We start from the raw sequence: 18,036 nt of genomic DNA on the forward strand, positions 1-18,036 counted from the left end.
CAGCACCATCGCTAAGCAACTATTTCTACAACTGCTGTTCTACTTAGGACACAAAACAAGGAGCAGTGAAGGCAAACTAGGACCTTCAGAAGGGCCAAATGAGTATGAAGACAAGCAAAACTGTGTTAGCAGTGCAAAGTGGAGTGAGGTGGGAAGGCTCAGTCTGCACAGCAGCCAAACATGTCCTTCAGGAGATCTGGATAGAAAAGTACAGATATATATTACATGTATAATTACACAGTGTCAATCCCAGGAGGAAAAATGAGCTCATGTGGAGCACACACAAGTTCATTTGTTGTCAACCCATAAATGTCACAGAGCTACAGGCTTTTCAAACCAGCACAACCCTTATGATCTTGTGTTTGTATGGTTAAATCAGCAGAAAAAACCCATTGCTAAAAAACATGCTTAAACAAAACACTGATTACCTTGAGCACATGACTGCTGTTCACACCAGGCCAAATTTACACAAAACAAGTAAAAAAAAAAGGAAACCCTGGGGACAAACTGTTAATACATTAACTTACTCTCATCAGGATTATTTAAACGAGGCATTGTTGAAAAGAAAGTTTAAGAGAAAAGGAGCAGAGCCCTTTACATACTCAGAACATTGGCTGCTTTTCTGGAGGGTTCATCAACGCAAAGTAGGGGAGAGGTTTTGGCACTCTCCCTACACAAAAAAAAAAAAAAATCTGCAGAAGTCAACACTAGATATATAACACATAAAACACCTGTGATACAACTATTTCACAGGAAAATTCTTCCTCTGCTCTTGTCCTCTTCTGTTTCCTATTAATTCATACCTTCCCTTGGGACTGGCATTAGTACACGAAGGTATCACCTTGTCTGCATTTAATCCACACAATAAATTCAACATACAGTAAGCACAGAGACAACAATTTAAGATAAAAACCCCAAGGTTGAGCCAAAGTAAATGTCCTTCCAACCAGCCAACATAATCAAACATGGTTGTCGTTCCTTACAGTTGTAGAAAATGCCAGACCTCCAAAAACACTTGCTTCTTCTTTTACTGGCTCCACGATTTTTGAGAGATCATGAAACAGAAGAAAACGTGAAAGGATCAAACAGCCCCAAAAAGCAACCCATGGGCTTAGAGAGCAGAATGAGCCCCGAGATTATTGTAAGCACGTTTAACAGAAAACAATACTTCAAACAGGACGTTTCACTGAACGACGAAACAGGAACAAAGTGACAGCCTGGCATCACATTTCTGTAGATGGCAGAAGACAACTGTAGAGGTGAGGTAAGTCAAAAAGTCGGTAAAATGAAGCAGTTCTATATAAAATAACCTCAGGGCTGCGTTTTGGGCAGCAGCAAGTGGCGTGGTTGGAATGCACCAAAGGTAATAATGCTCCCTCCACAGCTGCTGATGAAAGCAACCAGGAGAAGCGACCTGTTGGTGCTTGTCACTTTGCAAGGCACACCTAAAGGGCTTGTGAGGAGGAGCACGACAACTCCGGGCCCGCATCGAGAAAACGCCGCTTTTCAAAGGGCAAACCCCTAAAAACCATAAAACACCCTGGACTAATCCGGTCAGCGAGACGAGAACTGCTCCCGAGGCCCTTCTTGCCTCTCCGCTCCCTCCGCCACGCAGGCGAGGCCACCCGGAATGGCTCTGCCCGCAGCACCGGCAGCACCACGCGTGTCCCCGCGGCCGCCCCCGGCTCTCCCTGCCCGCTCCCGCTCCGGCCCCGGCCGGGACCCGCCTCGCCCGCCTTCCCTTCCCCCCGGGAGCCTCCCTGCCCGCCCGGCGCTGCCCCCGCTCCCCGGGGCCGCGCCCCGCGCCCGCTCCTCGGCCCGGCGGCGCGGCGGGCCCGGCCCGGCTCCCTCCGCCGCTGCGCCGCGGCGCTCACCTGGCAGAAGCGGCGGCAGTAGTACTGGCTGCGGAGCAGAGCGGGCAGCCCGGCCGGGAGCCCCGGCGCCGCCAGCGCCTCCAGCTCCTCGCTGAGGCGCTCCGACTCCTGGTCGCTCTCGTCTTCCGCCATGGCGGCCCCGCCGCCCCGCGCGTACCGAGCGCCCCCGCCCCGCCCCGCCGCGCCGGAAGAGCCGCCCCCGCCGCGCCGCCAAGCGTCCGGCCACGCCCCCGCCGCCAGCGCTCCCATTGGCTCCCGGGCCCTGTCCATCAACGCGCCGCTCAGCACTGGCTCCGCCCCTTCGCAGGAGCGCGCTGCGATTGGTGGAAAAGTCTCGCCGTTAGTTCAGTCCCGCCCTCCCACTGGCTGCTCGCCCCGTCTGTCACGCCCCCCTCCGCAGCCACCTCCCCGCTGCCGCCCGCGCTCTGATTGGTCGGCGCACGCCTCTATCAGCGCTCTCACGCCCGCCCCCCACTCTCAATTGGGCGCAAGCCTCGCCCATCTCCGCGGCGAACCAATCAGCGAGTGACTTCCGGCGGGGTGGGCGGGGCCGCGCGGCTGCGGCGGAGCGGCGCGTCCGGCCCGGCCCGGCGGGGCCCAGCGCGGAGCGGCGGCGGCGGCGGCGGAGCAGCCCCGGGGCGGCCCCGGGCGCGGGCGGGCGGCGCGGCCGCTGCGGGTAATGGTGCCGGGCGCGGGGCCCGCGCGGATCCGCGCGTGGGGAGGAGGCTGCGCGGCCTCCCGGGGAAACAGCCGCGCTGCGGGGCCTGGGCTGTGCCGGGCCGGGCTGTGCGCGTTGAACCCCGCGCGGGGCACACGGCGCCGGCAGCCCCGGGGCACGAACCCGGGCAAGGAACGCAGCGAGTTCCGGTCCCGCTCCGCGGGAGGAACGCGCCCGGTGCGCGGAGATGCAGACTCGCTGTGCTCCTCACCCAGCGGCCCCGGGGCTGGCGGCGGCTCCGGCGCGGTGGCAGCGGTCACAGCCGAGTCCCCGGGGCCGCCGCCTCGCCCGGAGCGTCCCGGAGAGTGGATCCGTGGGCACCCCGAGGTGCGGAGGCAGCAGCCCTCTGCGAGGAAACCACGCCAAAATTTGACACCCCCCCTCCAAAAAAAAAAAAAAATAGGCCTACCAAAATTCCTGTGTTCTGCTGCTCCCAGGATCCCGAGAGAGTTTGCTGCAGTAGCTCTACAAATACCTGGTTTGGTGGGGGGATATTTTTTTCGGCCTTTCAGAAGCTAAAGCAACAAGTTTGTGTTGCGTTAGGACTTGTTTTCTGCTTGATTTCAGGAAATGGTTGCTTAGAATACTCGTATAAAGCAAGAAAAAGAATGAAGAAACTTCTATCGATGCTGGATAAAGATTGTTTATCTTTGTATCAGCCTAAGACTTACAGGTCTGCAAAGCGCAGTGAGGGCAAAAAAAATCACTAGGAAAATAGCTAATACAAAGATCTTTGTTTCCTTTTTTGTGGAGGCTTGTAATCTCTTCATGTAGAAATGGCTTAAGAAAAAAAGACAGCGTTGCAGACAGAATTCTCCATTTCTTTAGTTCCAGGGTGGGCAGAAACCATTCTGGACAGTAGAAACTGTATTCAACCTTTTTTTTTTTTTTTTTTTTTTAATGTTGCAACAGCAAACTGGGTAACAGAAAAAAAAATAAATACAGAGAAGTACATCTGGAGGTATCTAGATTCTTAGAAGAAACATTCTTGCCTTTTGGGGTTTTTTTGTTTGAGGTTTTTTTTTAAGGAAATGGGTAGTTAATGTGATGACCATTAATTTTGCTCAGAAAACCTCAAACCTGAACAGAGCTATTACTTGACTTCAACTTTACTTTAAAAAGGGGTTGCATTATCTTTAGTTGAGAATTGCAGTAGCTACTCCATACCCCAAAAACAAAAGAACACAGGTCCTGTTTGATTTCAGAGCACTTAACTGGGTTATTGCCTGCTTTGGTGACATGGTCTAGTTCAGAGTGATGTTAAACCTCTTTGAAAATACAGTTTCTTATTTTGCATTGCAATAGATGCAATTCTGTGTTCCCATTAGGCTGTTCCAGCAGTAATTGCAGTGACAAAATTATTTGCTCTAAGCTCCAGGTTCAATCTAATAGCTGTGGTTTAAAAACCAGGGCTGTTTCCAAACAAGTGCTGGCAAAGCTTTAGTTTGGTTTTGGTTTGGGGTTGTTTTTTGTTGGGGGTTATTTCCTTTTAAAAGTGACAGTAGTGGTTTTCTTGCTTGCTGTAATACACAGAAAAACACTGACTCAACAGTTAAGAAACTGTCAAATATGTTGAAAATGCTAAGAAGAAAGTACCCTTTGTCCTAGAGTGTAAAGGATAAAAAAGGAAAAAGCAAAAAGTATTTTTGTTTAAGTGATTACCAGATTGAGTTCTTAGGGTTCTGTTGAGTCACCACAATATTAGTGATGTGAGGATAACTTCAAACAATTGTTAAAAAACAGTTTCTCTACTTACAATCTAATACCTTATAGCTACACATATATATCCACCACAATCTTAACAGATTCGCAATACATGCTATAAAAAAATCAAACAGAAAAAAAACCGCTCACCACATTAACAAGTCCAAATAGACTCTTACAATAACCCAAATAACAAAAACCACTTATAATAAACCGAAAAACCAGACCAAAAAAGTGCTTTACTCTGACCCACAAGGAACTTCATTCTCCCAATTAACTGGACTTCCAGGTGAAAGGCCTTTCGATAGCAGCACAAACGTGCCTTACGTGTAACCAGTGCTATTCGAGGTGCCAGGCTGGATGCTGAACGAGCTCTTGTTGTGTTTCCCAGCTTTGCCGGGCCGGAGGCGGCGATGGAGCGCTTCGGGGTGAAGTCGGCGCCGTCGCGGAACCGCTCCAAGACCGCTCTGTACGTGACCCCCCAGGACCGCGTGACGGAGTTCGGCAGCGAGCTGCACGAGGACGGCGGGAAGCTCTTCTGCACCTCCTGCAACGTGGTGCTGAACCACGTCCGCAAGTCCGCCATCAACGACCACCTCAAGTCCAAAACGCACACCAAGAGGAAGGCGGAGTTCGAGGAGCAGAACGTCAGGAAGAAGCAAAGGACTCTGACTGCCTCCCTGCAGTGCAACAGCACTGCCCAGACAGAGAAAAGCAGCGTGATCCAGGACTTTGTGAAAATGTGCCTGGAAGCCAATATCCCCCTGGAGAAGGCCGATCACCCCTCTGTGCGAGCCTTCCTGTCCCGCTACGTCAAGAACGGCAGCTCCATACCCAAGTCGGAGCAGCTGAGGAAAGCCTATCTGCCTGATGGCTATGACAATGAGAACCAGCTCATCAACACTGAAGACCGTTGAGAAGAGAACTGTTTTCATCCTCGTTGTGAAGTTTTACATATTGATGGTGTGGTTTATTTTTATATTCATGCATATATACAGTGTTACATATTGATTTTACAAGCTATTTTGTATTCTTGTAGAAATGACAATCTACTCCTGAACTTAGCGGTGTGCCGCAGATTGTTGCTAACCCTGCTGTGGATTTCAGAGCTACACTGATGTAGAGCTCATGAGGAATGTAGGGAGCATCCCTGGCATACACCTGATCTCTGTTCAGTCCAGCTGTAAGTGAGGCTGAGAAAAAGGCACTTGAATGGAGGACCCCACTTCATAGTGCATCTAAGAAGACGGTGTGGTAGGGAATACTACTCGTGGCAGTGGATTGCTGTGTCCAGTATCCTGTCCCTGAGTGACCAAGAAGAGGTGCTGCACCTTTGAAGCTCTAGGATGGTTAGTTAAAATATCACTGCTCTGTTGGGGGAGGACTATTGCAACTTTCTATTCAAGCTTGGTTTATGTTTTGAAACAGGAAACTTTTTTCTTCTAGAACTCTCTTATGCTGTTTGGTGCAACTGTGGATGTGTTCATTATCCAGCTTAACCAGCCAGTCTCTTGTACTGACCTCTGAACTCCACTATTCTCATAAGGCTGGGAGTTCTGCAGGTTTGCCATGTCTGCTTTTCTAAAATCACCATTTCTTTGTCTTGGTTTCACATGCCCCCTTCTGTTTTAGTGCCAATATTTGAAAGCTGAGTAGACAAACCAGTAACTGAGTGTGGTTTGCAGTGCAGCTGCTGTCAAGTGAAACTTATGCTGGACCAAGTTCTTAGCAGAGAAGATTAATGCCTTTTTCCTACTAGCAGGACTAAGCTAAATCTAAATTGAGGATGGCAGAGGCACTAAATTGAGGAGTTGGGAAGGTTTTTTCATTGTGCACAGGAGAAGAGGCTGCTCCATCTTTTCCTGAAGGTCCTTTACACCTCTGGCCTTGTCACAGCATTGCAGTCAAGGGAGGTGAAGTGATTAAAATAGTTTTTAAATCAGTTACTGCAAAGACTCTTCAGTACTTGAAAACACAAGTAGGAAGGCAGATACGTTTTAAACTTATAATGGAATTACAGACCTGGGCTGTATTTCTTACTCTGTGCCATGGCCATATCTATTGGACTGGCAAAAAGCAAAATGGGAAATTGAAAAATTACAGTAATACTCTCTCCAAAATACAGTAAACAGTTACTAAGCTATTCCAAATGATGATGCCAAATAGTTCACCTAACACAAATGTTCCATTAAGGTTTGGAACGAAACGAGGGAGTACTGTGCAAAGTGCTGGAATGAACTGTCCTCTGCCTGCTCTAGATCTCCTGGAGATGCTCTGGGTTCAGACAGGTGCCAAGCGTCTCCTGGGGGCACAGGAATCCTCCCTCTCCATGGGTACAATGGCATAAGGATGCTTTAACTCCTGAGGGTGCAGCCAGTTGTCCAGCTTCCTTTCCCCAGCAGAGTTTCGCAGCAGTTTATTTACAGCAATACCAAGGAATTGCTGAAAAGACACAAAATAACGAGATTATTCTGGGTTTAGAGCTATTTCCCCAGCTGTATCTAGAGCAGTCTACTTTGCTGGGCTGAGAGAGACTTACATACTTAGTAACAACTATTTTTTGTGCAATTAATCTGCAGAAATGCACTTGTGTTCCATGCCCCATTATGAAACCTGCTGCAATAAATGGACAAAGCTAAAAAGCAGAAGGTTTCTTACCCATGTGCATCAATCCAGGGGTGCTCAGCCCACTGCTGGTCTAGGACTTCAGACAGAAATAACAGTAGCAACTTTTTAATCTAATCCTAGAGATCAAGGTATGCCTTCCTAAATATAATTTTTTATTGCACAAGCTTGGGTTTAGCTTAAAATCCTTAACTGCCTTGGGCTAGAACTGTTTAATAAATCTTCTGAAGACAAGTGAAAGGTAAACTGCCAATAGCCATTTCTGTCCTGACAAGAACTGAAAGTATTTTCTCACAGCTGCTGTTTCCTTACAGTGAAACAACATCCTTGCTTTAATTTTTAATCTTTATTGAAACCTCAGCAATGCGAGCTTAGAATTGAAGCAAATGGAGAATAATGGGATATTGAGAAAACAAAAGCAGCTAGAGAAGTGGGATGGTCAAAAGGTAGGAATTTGGGCTAGTTCAGTCAGCTTTTGCTAACATGGGATTTTGCAGGCTGCACCCCATAACAATTTTATATGGGATTAGATGCTGTGTGTTCTTCTCTTGACTGACAGACATTTTGAAATGCTTCATAGGAACATTAAAGAGGCTCCTGCGTAACTGAAAAAAAACAAAAAGAAAGAAAAAAATCAAGTTGCTTTCAAAGTTACAGTTTTACATTAAAATGAAACAATGTTCAAGTGTAATGAACTCAATTTGCAGGACATTGCTGTTTTAATAATAGGATATTTTCATTGAAAAATAAAGCCACAATACTTTTCAAGCTTTTTTGAAAATCAGGACCTTGATCCATTGCAACAAACATTAGTAATGGAGTAAAGTATGAAAAATAAAGCACTTCCAGGTAATCTAGAAAGAATGAATAAGTTTAAAATCATGAACTTAACCCAAATCATCAAGACATTTTTAAAGAAAATATGAGTAAGTGGTTGCATTCTGTCACGAAACAAGTCCTGCAAACACTCAAATGCAGAACATAATTTTGCCAGTATGGCTGCAGTTGGATAAAACATAACTTTCTTTTAGTTGCTGTTGATCTCAGGGAAGATTTACAGCAGAAGTTTTCTCATCTATCTAAACCTAAAGAATAACTAAATCCTAGTTTTGAGGCTGTGATGGAGTTGTTTGAACAGTCACCATTGGGGATTCTTGTGCAAGAATGTATTTCCTGTAAAGAAGAAAATTGTCAGAAGTAAAGGGAGGGTGGTAACAGTGTCGGCTTTTCACTTTACATCCAAATGTAGGACAAGCTCTAAGGGATACTTTCTGCCATGTGGTTTTAGGAATATATTTGAACTCTAAATGTAATAGAAAAAAAATTAAAATAAGAAATATTTTCTTCTCTGACCAATACTTAAACTAATTTAGCCAAATTAGCTAAAATTACTCCCAAGCATTTTTCTTGTAACAATACTTGCAACGATTGAAATACAAACAGGAGCATTCTCTGTTGTGTGACTCCTTACAGGGACACACCATGCTAGTTTCAGCTTGCATGTTCTTGAAAAAAACAGGAGCAAACTTCAAAATTTTTAATCATTTTGAAGTCTGTAATTTGGCAGGTCCCATGGGAAGGTGAAGCATTCAGCATAATAAAAGGGAATTGTTTTTCACTGGAGAGAGAAACTTGTTCTGCACAGTATGGGATATTCTCATGATAGAAAGGCTGGTTTTAGCCAGAGCCCATTTTAGTAATTCTGTTGAACTGAAGAGTGAGATGCTCCCTGTTAGGTTTTGCAGCATAATGAGCTGATTTTCAGGAAAAAGGAAAAAAAAAAAAAAAAAAGCTGGAACTTTGGCAAGGATAATCTCTATTTATATTTACATATAAAAAGAGGCAAGGCTCACTGTTGTTGCATTCACATTGTACTCACTGCTACTTACTCTGTGTAATTTGAGTGCTTGTTGTCTTTGTACAATTTTAAAGTCGTGTCTAACTTTCAAAATATTTTTATTTTAACAAAGTTTCTCACTGTAATAGTGCTGTTAGAGTTTAGTCTCTTTTGGTCTAATGAAGATGCTTTATTTTTGTTTTGGTGGTAGGGATGTTTTGTTGATGATGAGTGGCCACAGAAATGGTTTTATTTAAAAAAATAAGTCATGAACTTATGATTAGATACTAGAGTGAGGCTGAAGATACCTGCGTCCTGCAGTGCCACAAGACTTCCTGTAGGAACAGTAAGACCAGAGTAAGTGATTTAAGTTTTTATATTAAAACAATACTGAAGAGAAATACTTTACATTGTAAAGTTTTCACTTGGTAATGAAAAAACGGTCTCTTAAAAAAAAAAATAAAGGTATTCCTTTTTTATAGAATTTATGCATACTCTCTTATTTTACCAATCAAGTGGATTAAGAACATGTGGTAGTTTCCATAGAGTGGTGTAAGAAATGGATGGGGACAGGAAAATTTAAGAAGCTGCTGCTGTAGCTTAAGGTAACATCAGATATTGAAGCATTTGGTTGATTTACCTATGCAATGACACTGAAATCTGTTCCAGGACTGGTTATACAAAACCTCTGCTTCCTGTCAATTCCTGAGTTTCTTCATGGTGACAGAAATTCCCTAATGATGCCTTCTGCTCCAAGTGAATACCGGGTGGAATGATTGTTGTGCATTGTGACACTGCAGTAAACCCTTTGTAGGTACAGGATCTTGCAGCTACCCAAGGCCTCAGATCTTTTCAGGAAGGGCTTCTGCAATGTGGAAGAATCCAAAAAGGTCACAGTTTGATCCCTCTCCCTTGGGGACTTCATGAAAATTGAGCAAATAACATAAACCCATCAAAGATTATCATCAAGTGTGGGTTTGATTGTTTACACATTTCTTTTCCTGAATTCTGACCTGTCTTGACATCTCAGGATGGATCAATGATAAATTCAGGCAACCTCTTGACTGATGAATTTATGAACTATTATTTTCTCATTTTCAGTCGTTTCCAGGTCACAGCACATTAAGATCAAGTGCTTTTTGTTGTGAAATGGAAAAGCAGAATAGAAATAAACATACCCTTTGTAAAATTTCCTTGTGTGGACAATTCGTGTATGAAACATGCACACTTGCAAAATCGATGTATCAGTCAGGATTTCTGTGGAAGCTGATGCAGAACCAGGTGAAGCAAATATTTAAAGTTCAGTAATTAGGCCATGCTAAATTCTGACGGTCTCATTTTACCTTTTTAACTGAATCAAGGCAGTTCAATCCATATCCAGGATGCAGTAGGATCAAGTACACACAGCTTTCAGGCCACAGTGGTACTGATAATTAGGTCTGACATTTGTTATTTGCATAGGCTGAAGGAGAGACAATATCTGACAGTTTGGTTTGTTTTTTTTTTCCTCATCCCACTTTTTTTACAAGGGGTTTGGAATTTGTGGCTTGTGTGGCCACCTCTTTCATATCTACAAGCACATCTCAGGTAGAAGCAGAAAGTGCAGGATGAGAGTTGGAATACAGAGAGCTACTGCAGCTCAGCTGAAAATACTGTTCAGTAGTTCTGTTCAGAGCTGGAAGAAAACTATTTAGGAACTTCAGAGGTTCTTAAGAGGGGTTTGTATATTGGTTTGCCTCAAGTGTTTTTTTAATCTGTCCTCCAGTGTACAAAATAGCTCCAATTCAGCATTTGATTTCACTGCAGTAACTGACACCTTCTCACCTTAGTTCTTCTATAATTAGCTTTAAATTGCTTCCTCCTTCCCCTTATTTCTGAAGCCTGTCATTACCACAAGACAAATCCAACAGACAACAAGCCCCCAGTGGAGCTGGGACACAGCTCTGGACACAATGAACTGAGCCCCCTTGTGAGTGCACCCAAGCTCAGCCAACAGTTCAGAACCTGGCTCAAGATATGTGCTTTGGTTTAACAAGGCTCAGCTCATCTCCTGAAACTGAAACTGCTGGGGAAAAAGTGGGGAGATGCAAAGAATCTCGTGTTGTGAAGGAGTTCCATCAAAATGAAGGAGCTGACCCCCTCCTCTGACAGGGAATTACAGGAGTAAAGCTGCAGGTGCAGCAGCAAATCCTGAGCTCTGTGATCACCAGTGACAGGCAAGGAGCTGACGGGACACTGGAACACTGCTGTTCCTTTAAGGCACTAAAACCTCCTTCACGCAGTGTTAAAAGGTAATTTTCAGCAGACTTCCTGGAGCCCACTCTCAGAACGTTGTGTGTCACTCTGTGGTTTCCTGCAAACAGGAAAAATGCAGCCCCAAAATAGAACGTTGGTCTTGTGAGAAGAAAAACTGAGGTGGGACAGAATGAACATTGCATAGATTATGGTTGGGTTTTTCTTTTCACTTGCATTCAGTAAAGTAGCAACAGCAGTGACAAAGGGGACTGAATCAGGTAAAGAAAGTTCCTATTTATAGCAGTCCTCAGGTCTGAATTTCACCCCATGTTTTTGGAGCCTTTTCCTCCAAAATAATCGTATTTAATACAGAGAACTGTGCTAGTTGTGTTTAAATTGAGTAAGTTCTTTGAATTCAATTGCACTGAATGAGGGTTTTTGAATTTTTTAAAACCTGACATCTCTTAGGATTCAGCAAAGTTATTGAGTTACTACAGTGCAAATCAGTGCTCATCTGGTGACATCTTTTTCTGCCATCTCCCTTTCCTAATTATACAGTTCAGGATTAGGACTCTCATTCCTTACTTTGACAAATACTTATATTTATTTAGCATTTACTATCCCCTGAAACATGCTTCTAAAGCAAAACTATGCTCTTGCAGTGTCTCAAATCCATGGTCTGAGTTAAAAAACAAAATTAAAAAATCTAAATTACCATTTGGAGATCGAAAAGATCTCATATCTTAATAATATCATAAAAATAGAATGGCTCAAGGTGCTAATTAAGTCTCAGCAAGAGAAAAACTTCCCTGAATAACCAATTTTTCTCTCAGAGCTGGCTATGGATGCAACCACCAGGTGTCTTCCGTGCATAAAAATGCAATTTGTGGTAGGAGTGTTTTGGCTCAAGTGGAGCCCTGCTGTGTGTGCAGTTACACTCGAGGAGTTTTCTTCCATAAATATTTTCCATTTAGGCTGGATTGGATTTTTTGTCAGGCTTTTTCCGTTCCTCACAAACATCAGTCGGATTCTTCTGATCATCACACACTCCAATCAAACACAACATTTCTGACAGGAAAAGGAAATCCAAACATAACATTTCAGAAAGCTGTTCCATTATTTTCTCCAAAATATTACTCTGGGAAAAAAATCCTGCTAATTTAGGCTTTGGTAAGCATTTCCATCATAAGCAGAGGTGACAATTGCTATATAAGAAATTCCTGTTTGCCTTCCATTTGGTTCTAACTTTATGAAGAAACTTTACACAGGCAAAAGTTTTTGGGAAGGTTCAGCTAAGTGCTTCAATGTCTTAAAAATACTCAGGGAAAAAAAAAAAATCTTAAAGACATGCTGAGAAAAGAACACACAAAATCCAAATTACTTGTCCTTATGAAGATGCTGAGAACAACCAGCAGAAAGAATCATCCTTTACAGTGCAGATTGTTGTGTGAACAGTGATTTTTTTCAACTTCTTAATTGATTAACATTGAATTAGAGTCATGCAGAAGCACTGAATATGTTTAAAATCCTGCTTTGCATCCCTGCTCTCTGCTGTCTTGCTTCTTGTAAAATCAAAACCTCATGTGCAGGAGCATCTTTCAAAAACAAAAAAATCTGCAGCTTTGTTGTCTATGAGGGGAGCCAGAGAAGGGGAGAGGTTTTTTAAACCCTCAGGATCACCTTCTCTTTCCAATGCCCAGACAATAAAGATTTCTCCAGTTATGCTGATAAAAAAGAATATTCCTGTAGATTCTGTTGGTAATGCTGGCTCAGAGCAATTATCAAGTTTACAGTAAGATGTGGCCTCATAATTAAACCTGTCTGTAGCTATTAAACATTACAGGTGGAGAACAGAAACCAAAGCAGTGCTCAGTGCACCCTGGAGATAATGGGTCAGAGCCTCCTAATTTAACTGAAGAGGATGATAATGATAATAACAGAAATATTCAGCAACTGACTAGATAAGAACTCCAGCACCTGAGGACAAGCTACTTTTGAACCATGGCCAAAGTTTTTGGTAGCATTTAACCCTGAGCTTGAAATCTGGAAATCCTACAACCTCTAGGTCCAGTCTGCAGTCAAATTATCCTTCATTTGACAGTGTATCTGCAATGATTTAGCTTAACCACAACTAATTGCCATCCCACTTTCAACTTTGAATGGCCACAGATTTTGAGTAAGAGGCTCTGCTAATTTGGACTGATGTGAGGACTACACTGTGCCCAGTATCCTCCTGTGATAAAGCACTGCTAAAATGACACTAATGACTACAAATATCAAAATAATGTTTATAGGAGCATTACACAAACCAAAGTCTTGCAAGTCAGTCTCTACAGAACCATGATGGAAGTATTTTTTTTTTAATGCATTCCATCTTACCCCTTCTAAACTTGTTTGGTTTTTATTTTGGTCAAAAGTAAGCTGGGAGTTGAAGCCAACTTATTTAAGCTTTGTATCCACAGACAAAATGATGAGAGACCCAGAAAATTCTCCAGTATACACCAAAAAACTATACTAGTGTTTCTTTAAAATGGGGGGGAAAAAAAGTGAAAACTCCTAAAATTCAGTTTCTATTTGCAAAATTGCATTCCTCAAAAAATCCCAATGGCAATATAAATACGTACAGTTACTAAAATACAATTTTCCATCATTCCTTGAGAAGCCATCTCTGAAGCTCGTGGAAGGTGTTAAATGAGCTGCAGAACTGTTGTGCTCATTACAAGGGATTGAAGAATTGGAGAATCCTCCTTATCTGCTGCTGGAACATCTTCATGCGTTGGAAGAGACGAGAAGCTCAGTACCCTGAGTAGCACAGCAGCAAAATATTTGACAGCTATGTGAGAACAAGTGAAACAACTCCTAACTCTGCCTTCACATTTAGCATTGTATAAAGCACCACTGTATTTCCATCTGTGCACTGATCCAAACTTCCTCCAAATGCTTTTGTGGTGAACTCTGAGCATCTGTGTATTTTAACCAGGCTCTTTCTTCTTCTCTGAAGGTCAAAGGGACGTGGAAGACTCTGGTCCTTAATCGAGGCCAAAGTGATCCGTGCTGAGAACGCTGATCCTAGGAGAGGAAAGAACTTTTTAAGCCAACACAAGGATACCTTAACACTGCTGCTTGTAAACTTGCAGTTTGTTGTGAGTGCTGATGGTGTAAAATGATCCTGGTTCTGACCAATGACAACTGAAGACTACAAATTAAAAGTGATATGTGTGCATGGCTTGTAGAAGTGAGACTCTCTGGTGTGTGACATTGGTTATGTCAAAGGATATTAGATCATTATGAACCCATTGATATTATGTTCCCTACTTCAGTTTTTGGGTTCATTTCTTTCTGGATGTTTTGCTTGTATGAGTAAGTTCCTGCCATTAAGAGAGGGCAGATTGCATTCACTTCAGTGTTTACCAACTGACAACTCTGTGTTCAATTTTCTTCATGCCTACTACCTGTCAGGTGAAGAGAAGTTATCAAGATTTCCTAAATCTGAGGATTGTCAGCATCTCTTGTCCTGCTTGCCTGGAAAGTACTTGTGTGCCTTTTAAGCCACTTTTCTTCATTGTTTCCAGAATTTCATCTGCAATGGAAAGTACAGTGTTTACAAATGAGTTGAAATTTTTATAAAAGATAGTTCTAAAATATCTGTCAAGCTGTAAAGCAAAGCTTAAAAACTGTCCTCCTACTCTTTCAGACAGAAACTTTTATGCAAAATCATCTCCCACCAAGCACAAATAAAGCTTACAATTTACAAACTGAGGTTCAGTATTTTTCTATAATTCTGTATGAAGCTAAACTGTAGGAGGAAGTGACATTTGTAGCACCTTCTCACAAAAGCTGCCTAATAAATCAGGTCTGAAAAATAATCTTGACATTACACGATCATTTGTGGCCATTAAGCATTAGATCAGAAGGAACAAGTCCAAATCCTTTCTCTACACCTGTAATATGAAAGACATCACATTTCCCACTAAGCCTTTTTGGTTAACACCACCATTCTCTTCCATAAGAAAGAACTGGTTTGGCATCATTAATTAATTCAGACTTAATTAATCCACCTTTCAGACTTGGAACTGAACTCCTGCAGAGCTGCTGGGGTCCCACACGCTTTCAGTTTCCAAACTACCCTGGGGAGTTTTTAGTTTTGATAAATTTGCTTGCATTTTTGGTCTAGCTGTGATCAGCATTTTGACTTATACCATATTAAACCTGGTTTGCCCATTGGAATGTTCAAGGACAGTGATCACCTGGATTATTTTCTTTAATTGTGACCAAGTAGAATAATCCTCCTGGTGAAAGCAGGTCTGGTACTAATGGGAAAACCCTATCCATTACTTCTCTGCCCTGTTTGCCCCCAGCCCAGGATGCCTCTATTCCACAGCTTTTCACCTAGGAAGAAGGAAAGCAAAGATTGTCATAACACAGCATGACAGAATTGTCACAACAACAGACAGTAGCAATACTATTTTTACTGTGTTTTTCAAAATTCTCCTACCTCTTCAGAAGGTGTTACCACATATGGTGGGTTAAACAGCAGTAGATCAACCTTCCCATTTAATCTTGGGGATAATCCTTTGACCTGTAGGTGAAGTTGGTGATTGTGTGGGGTATCTTTTTGGGAACATGAATAATGCAAATGTTTCGTAAAAATACAGTTACATAGGGCAGTTGTTCACCCATTTATTGTGGCCTACCTACACCATCTTTTATAAACATAGAAGAGGATTAAAGGGATGAGAAAAATTAGCTTTTCTCCATATCAAATTTTGTAAGACAATAAAGGTAACAACAGACAAAAGTTCTAATTAAATCAGAAAAGGTTGAGAACCAAGAACTGCATAATTTTAGACAAAGGGCTATGATAATGTCAGGCCACTACAGAATTCCTGTCCAGCACTTTCCAAACGATATCTACAGATTTATTTAATTAATACAATGAATTCTTAGAGCTTAATTTTGAATTTTAGAGCTTGAGTAGTTGGTTGGCGTTTTTCTGGCATTGGGTGATGTCCAGAGGTCCCTTCCAACCCTAACTATTGTGTGACTGCATGATCTGCAGCAAATATTAAAAAATTACACAAACTATGAAGGAAATACTACTGAAACCTCCCTCTTACCAAGTCAGTGATGACAGGCTGCAGGTGAACATTGTTAAGGAGAGCTGTCTCTTGGGTACAGTAAGCTGCCATGGGGTTGATATCTGTGCATCTAAAAGGGAAATATTACCAAGTGTAAGTTATAGGCTACTGTACCTGGAAACTTAATGCTATGAACCACAAGCTAGTTTATAGAATCAAAGAATATTCTGAGTTAAAAAGGACCAACAAGGATTAAAACCAGCAAACAGAAGTGCAGGCTTAGTAATTTGTCTGGGAAATGGGAAAATGGATTTCTAGTCACAGCACTACTCATTTGTTACAGAACCCAAAGTAAATAATTCAGGCTGCACCATAAGCTCAGAAATGCTCAACAGGCTCTCTATGCTTTGATTTAGGTGTCTATAGAATTGAGAATAGTTTTTAAAATGTGAAAATGATAAATATGTATGAGAGGGCTAATCATCCTGGGCTAAATATCCTTTATTATTGCATGCAACAGTTTAGGTGATGTTCTACTTACATGTACAGTGCACTGGGTCCAAGGATGGAAGAAGCCAGAAATGTTGAAACCACACCAGATCCAGATCCTATTTCAAGGCAGATCTCGACTCTAAAGAGAGAACACTCTGGATGGCATTTGTTTTAATAGACACAGAATTGGTCAAGACAGCATGCTGTCCTCCCAAACACATGGAATTAGAGAATCACAAAATATCCTGAGCTGGAAGGGACCCCCAGAGATCATCCAGTTCAACCCCTGGCCCTCCACAGACACCCCAACAATCCCACCCTGTGCATCCCTGGGAGCACTGTCCAAAGCCTTTCTGAGCTCCATCAGGATGCTGCTGTGACCATTCCCTGGGGAGCCTTTTCCAGCACCCCACCAGCCTCTGGGAGAAGAACCTTTCCCTGATACCCACCCTAATCCTTCCAGACACAAATTCAGGCCATTCCCTCAGGTCACAGAGAGCAGGACCACAGGACCATTGCTGGCCATTGCTGGCGACAGATCGACCAGGCTGAGGAAGCCAAGCGCCCTCAGCTTCCCCTGCAGGCCCTTCCCCATCTCCGCAGCCCCTGTGGACCTCTCCAATGGCTTTAACATCCCTGTGCCAGCAATCCCCCCTCAGCTCACCCCTCCCGGCCCTTCCCCATCTCCGCAGCCCCTCTGCCGCTCCCTCACAGCTTTAACATCCCTGTGCCAGCGATCCCCCCTCAGCTCGCTCCTCCCGGCTGCCCTGCCCGCCCTGCCGCACCGAGCCTCCCGCAGGCTGCCCGCGTCCCGCTCCAGCGCATCGAGCAGCAGGAAGGTGTCCTCGGCCGGCTCGTACACGTCCCGAAAGGGCCCCCGCGGGCCCAGGTGCTCGTACCGCGGGGTGGGCAGCGCCATCCCGGCCCGCATCCGGGGGAAGGGGAGGGACAAGGGCAGGAACGGGGAGGGACAAGGGCAGGAACGGGGCGGGGTGCGCCCGTGTCCCCTCAGCATCGCTCGGTGACGCTCGGATGTGCTCGGCCCGGAGTTGCAGCGGGTGCGGTGGCGCCTGATGGCCTCGATCCAACATTAAACACCCTCGGTGTGTTTAGGGTGCGATCCCCGCCGCCGGTGCCCCCGAGGGCGGGGAGAGAGGGGCGCTGCTGCTCCTGCTCCTCATTTCGGTGTCGGCTTCACAAATTGTGTTTCCGTCACGAAAACGACCACAGGGAGTCAGCACAAACCCGAAGGAAGGAGCCGCTGAGGAAGTTTCTGAAACCCTGATACTGATATCCAAAAAGGCTCTGTTTTCTGATAATTAAAGGACTATATTTCTGTGATCGTTAGCCAGCAACACTAGACAGCATCCTTATGTACCAGTCTGAACTTCAGCGTCACAGAAACACAGATTGATTTGGCTTCGGAAGGACTTTAAAGCTTATCTCATTCCATCCATGCCATGGCAGGGACAC

General features: G+C 43.9%; 3 protein-coding genes across 5 annotated transcripts in view; 1 reads left to right on the forward strand and 2 right to left on the reverse strand.

The window, feature by feature from the left end:
- Positions 1 to 2,006, reverse strand: part of ZNF654 (zinc finger protein 654) — a 30,212-nt gene extending 28,206 nt beyond the window's left edge. Inside the window, exon 1 of the mRNA XM_053970930.1 lies at positions 1,875 to 2,006. Coding sequence (XP_053826905.1) covers positions 1,875 to 2,006 — 132 coding nt within the window. The remainder of the gene's footprint in view (positions 1 to 1,874) is intronic.
- Positions 2,007 to 3,081: 1,075 nt separating this feature from the next.
- On the forward strand, positions 3,082 to 9,242 carry CGGBP1 (CGG triplet repeat binding protein 1). Its single transcript, XM_053969726.1, has 3 exons — positions 3,082 to 3,265; positions 4,688 to 5,259; positions 5,336 to 9,242. Exons 1-2 carry the CDS (start codon positions 3,201 to 3,203, stop codon positions 5,211 to 5,213), a joined length of 591 nt encoding a protein of 196 aa, XP_053825701.1. The 5' UTR covers positions 3,082 to 3,200; the 3' UTR covers positions 5,214 to 5,259; positions 5,336 to 9,242.
- Positions 7,444 to 17,519, reverse strand: N6AMT1 (N-6 adenine-specific DNA methyltransferase 1). Of its 3 annotated transcripts, XR_008435638.1 has the most exons (8): positions 17,349 to 17,494; positions 16,613 to 16,702; positions 16,111 to 16,201; positions 15,489 to 15,572; positions 15,241 to 15,382; positions 14,446 to 14,573; positions 13,618 to 14,062; positions 7,444 to 7,526 (listed from the first exon to the last, which is right to left on the reverse strand). XR_008435638.1 is itself a non-coding variant. In XM_053969724.1 (7 exons), the coding sequence occupies exons 1-6, from the start codon at positions 17,492 to 17,494 to the stop codon at positions 14,467 to 14,469; spliced, it is 546 nt and encodes a 181-aa protein (XP_053825699.1). In that variant the 5' UTR covers positions 17,495 to 17,519; the 3' UTR covers positions 13,262 to 14,062; positions 14,446 to 14,466. The 3 variants fall into 3 exon arrangements, 2 of the variants coding, with proteins under 2 accessions (XP_053825699.1, XP_053825700.1); XM_053969724.1 differs by lacking the exon at positions 7,444 to 7,526 and having other exon boundaries at positions 13,262 to 14,062; positions 17,463 to 17,519; XM_053969725.1 differs by lacking the exon at positions 7,444 to 7,526 and having other exon boundaries at positions 13,262 to 14,062; positions 17,349 to 17,506.
- Between the last annotated feature and the right edge of the window lie 517 nt (positions 17,520 to 18,036).

This window comes from Vidua macroura, chromosome 2 (assembly GCF_024509145.1).
Source record: "Vidua macroura isolate BioBank_ID:100142 chromosome 2, ASM2450914v1, whole genome shotgun sequence".
NCBI classification, from domain to species: Eukaryota; Metazoa; Chordata; class Aves; order Passeriformes; family Viduidae; genus Vidua; species Vidua macroura.

Bases quoted from the DNA above. Each gene is read 5' to 3' on its own strand.
- CGGBP1 (XM_053969726.1), top strand. From the start codon at position 3,201: ATGAAGAAACTTCTATCGATGCTGGATAAAGATTGTTTATCTTTGTAT. The intron at 3,266-4,687 runs GTCTGCAAAGCG...TGTGTTTCCCAG, and splicing joins TATCAGCCTAAGACTTACAG to CTTTGCCGGGCCGGAGGCGG.
- N6AMT1 (XM_053969725.1), bottom strand. From the start codon at position 17,494: ATGCGGGCCGGGATGGCGCTGCCCACCCCGCGGTACGAGCACCTGGGC. The intron at 16,202-16,612 runs GTAAGTAGAACA...TTTCCCTTTTAG, and splicing joins GGACCCAGTGCACTGTACAT to ATGCACAGATATCAACCCCA. The intron at 15,383-15,488 runs GTAGGAGAATTT...CCTTCTTCCTAG, and splicing joins TGGTAACACCTTCTGAAGAG to GTGAAAAGCTGTGGAATAGA.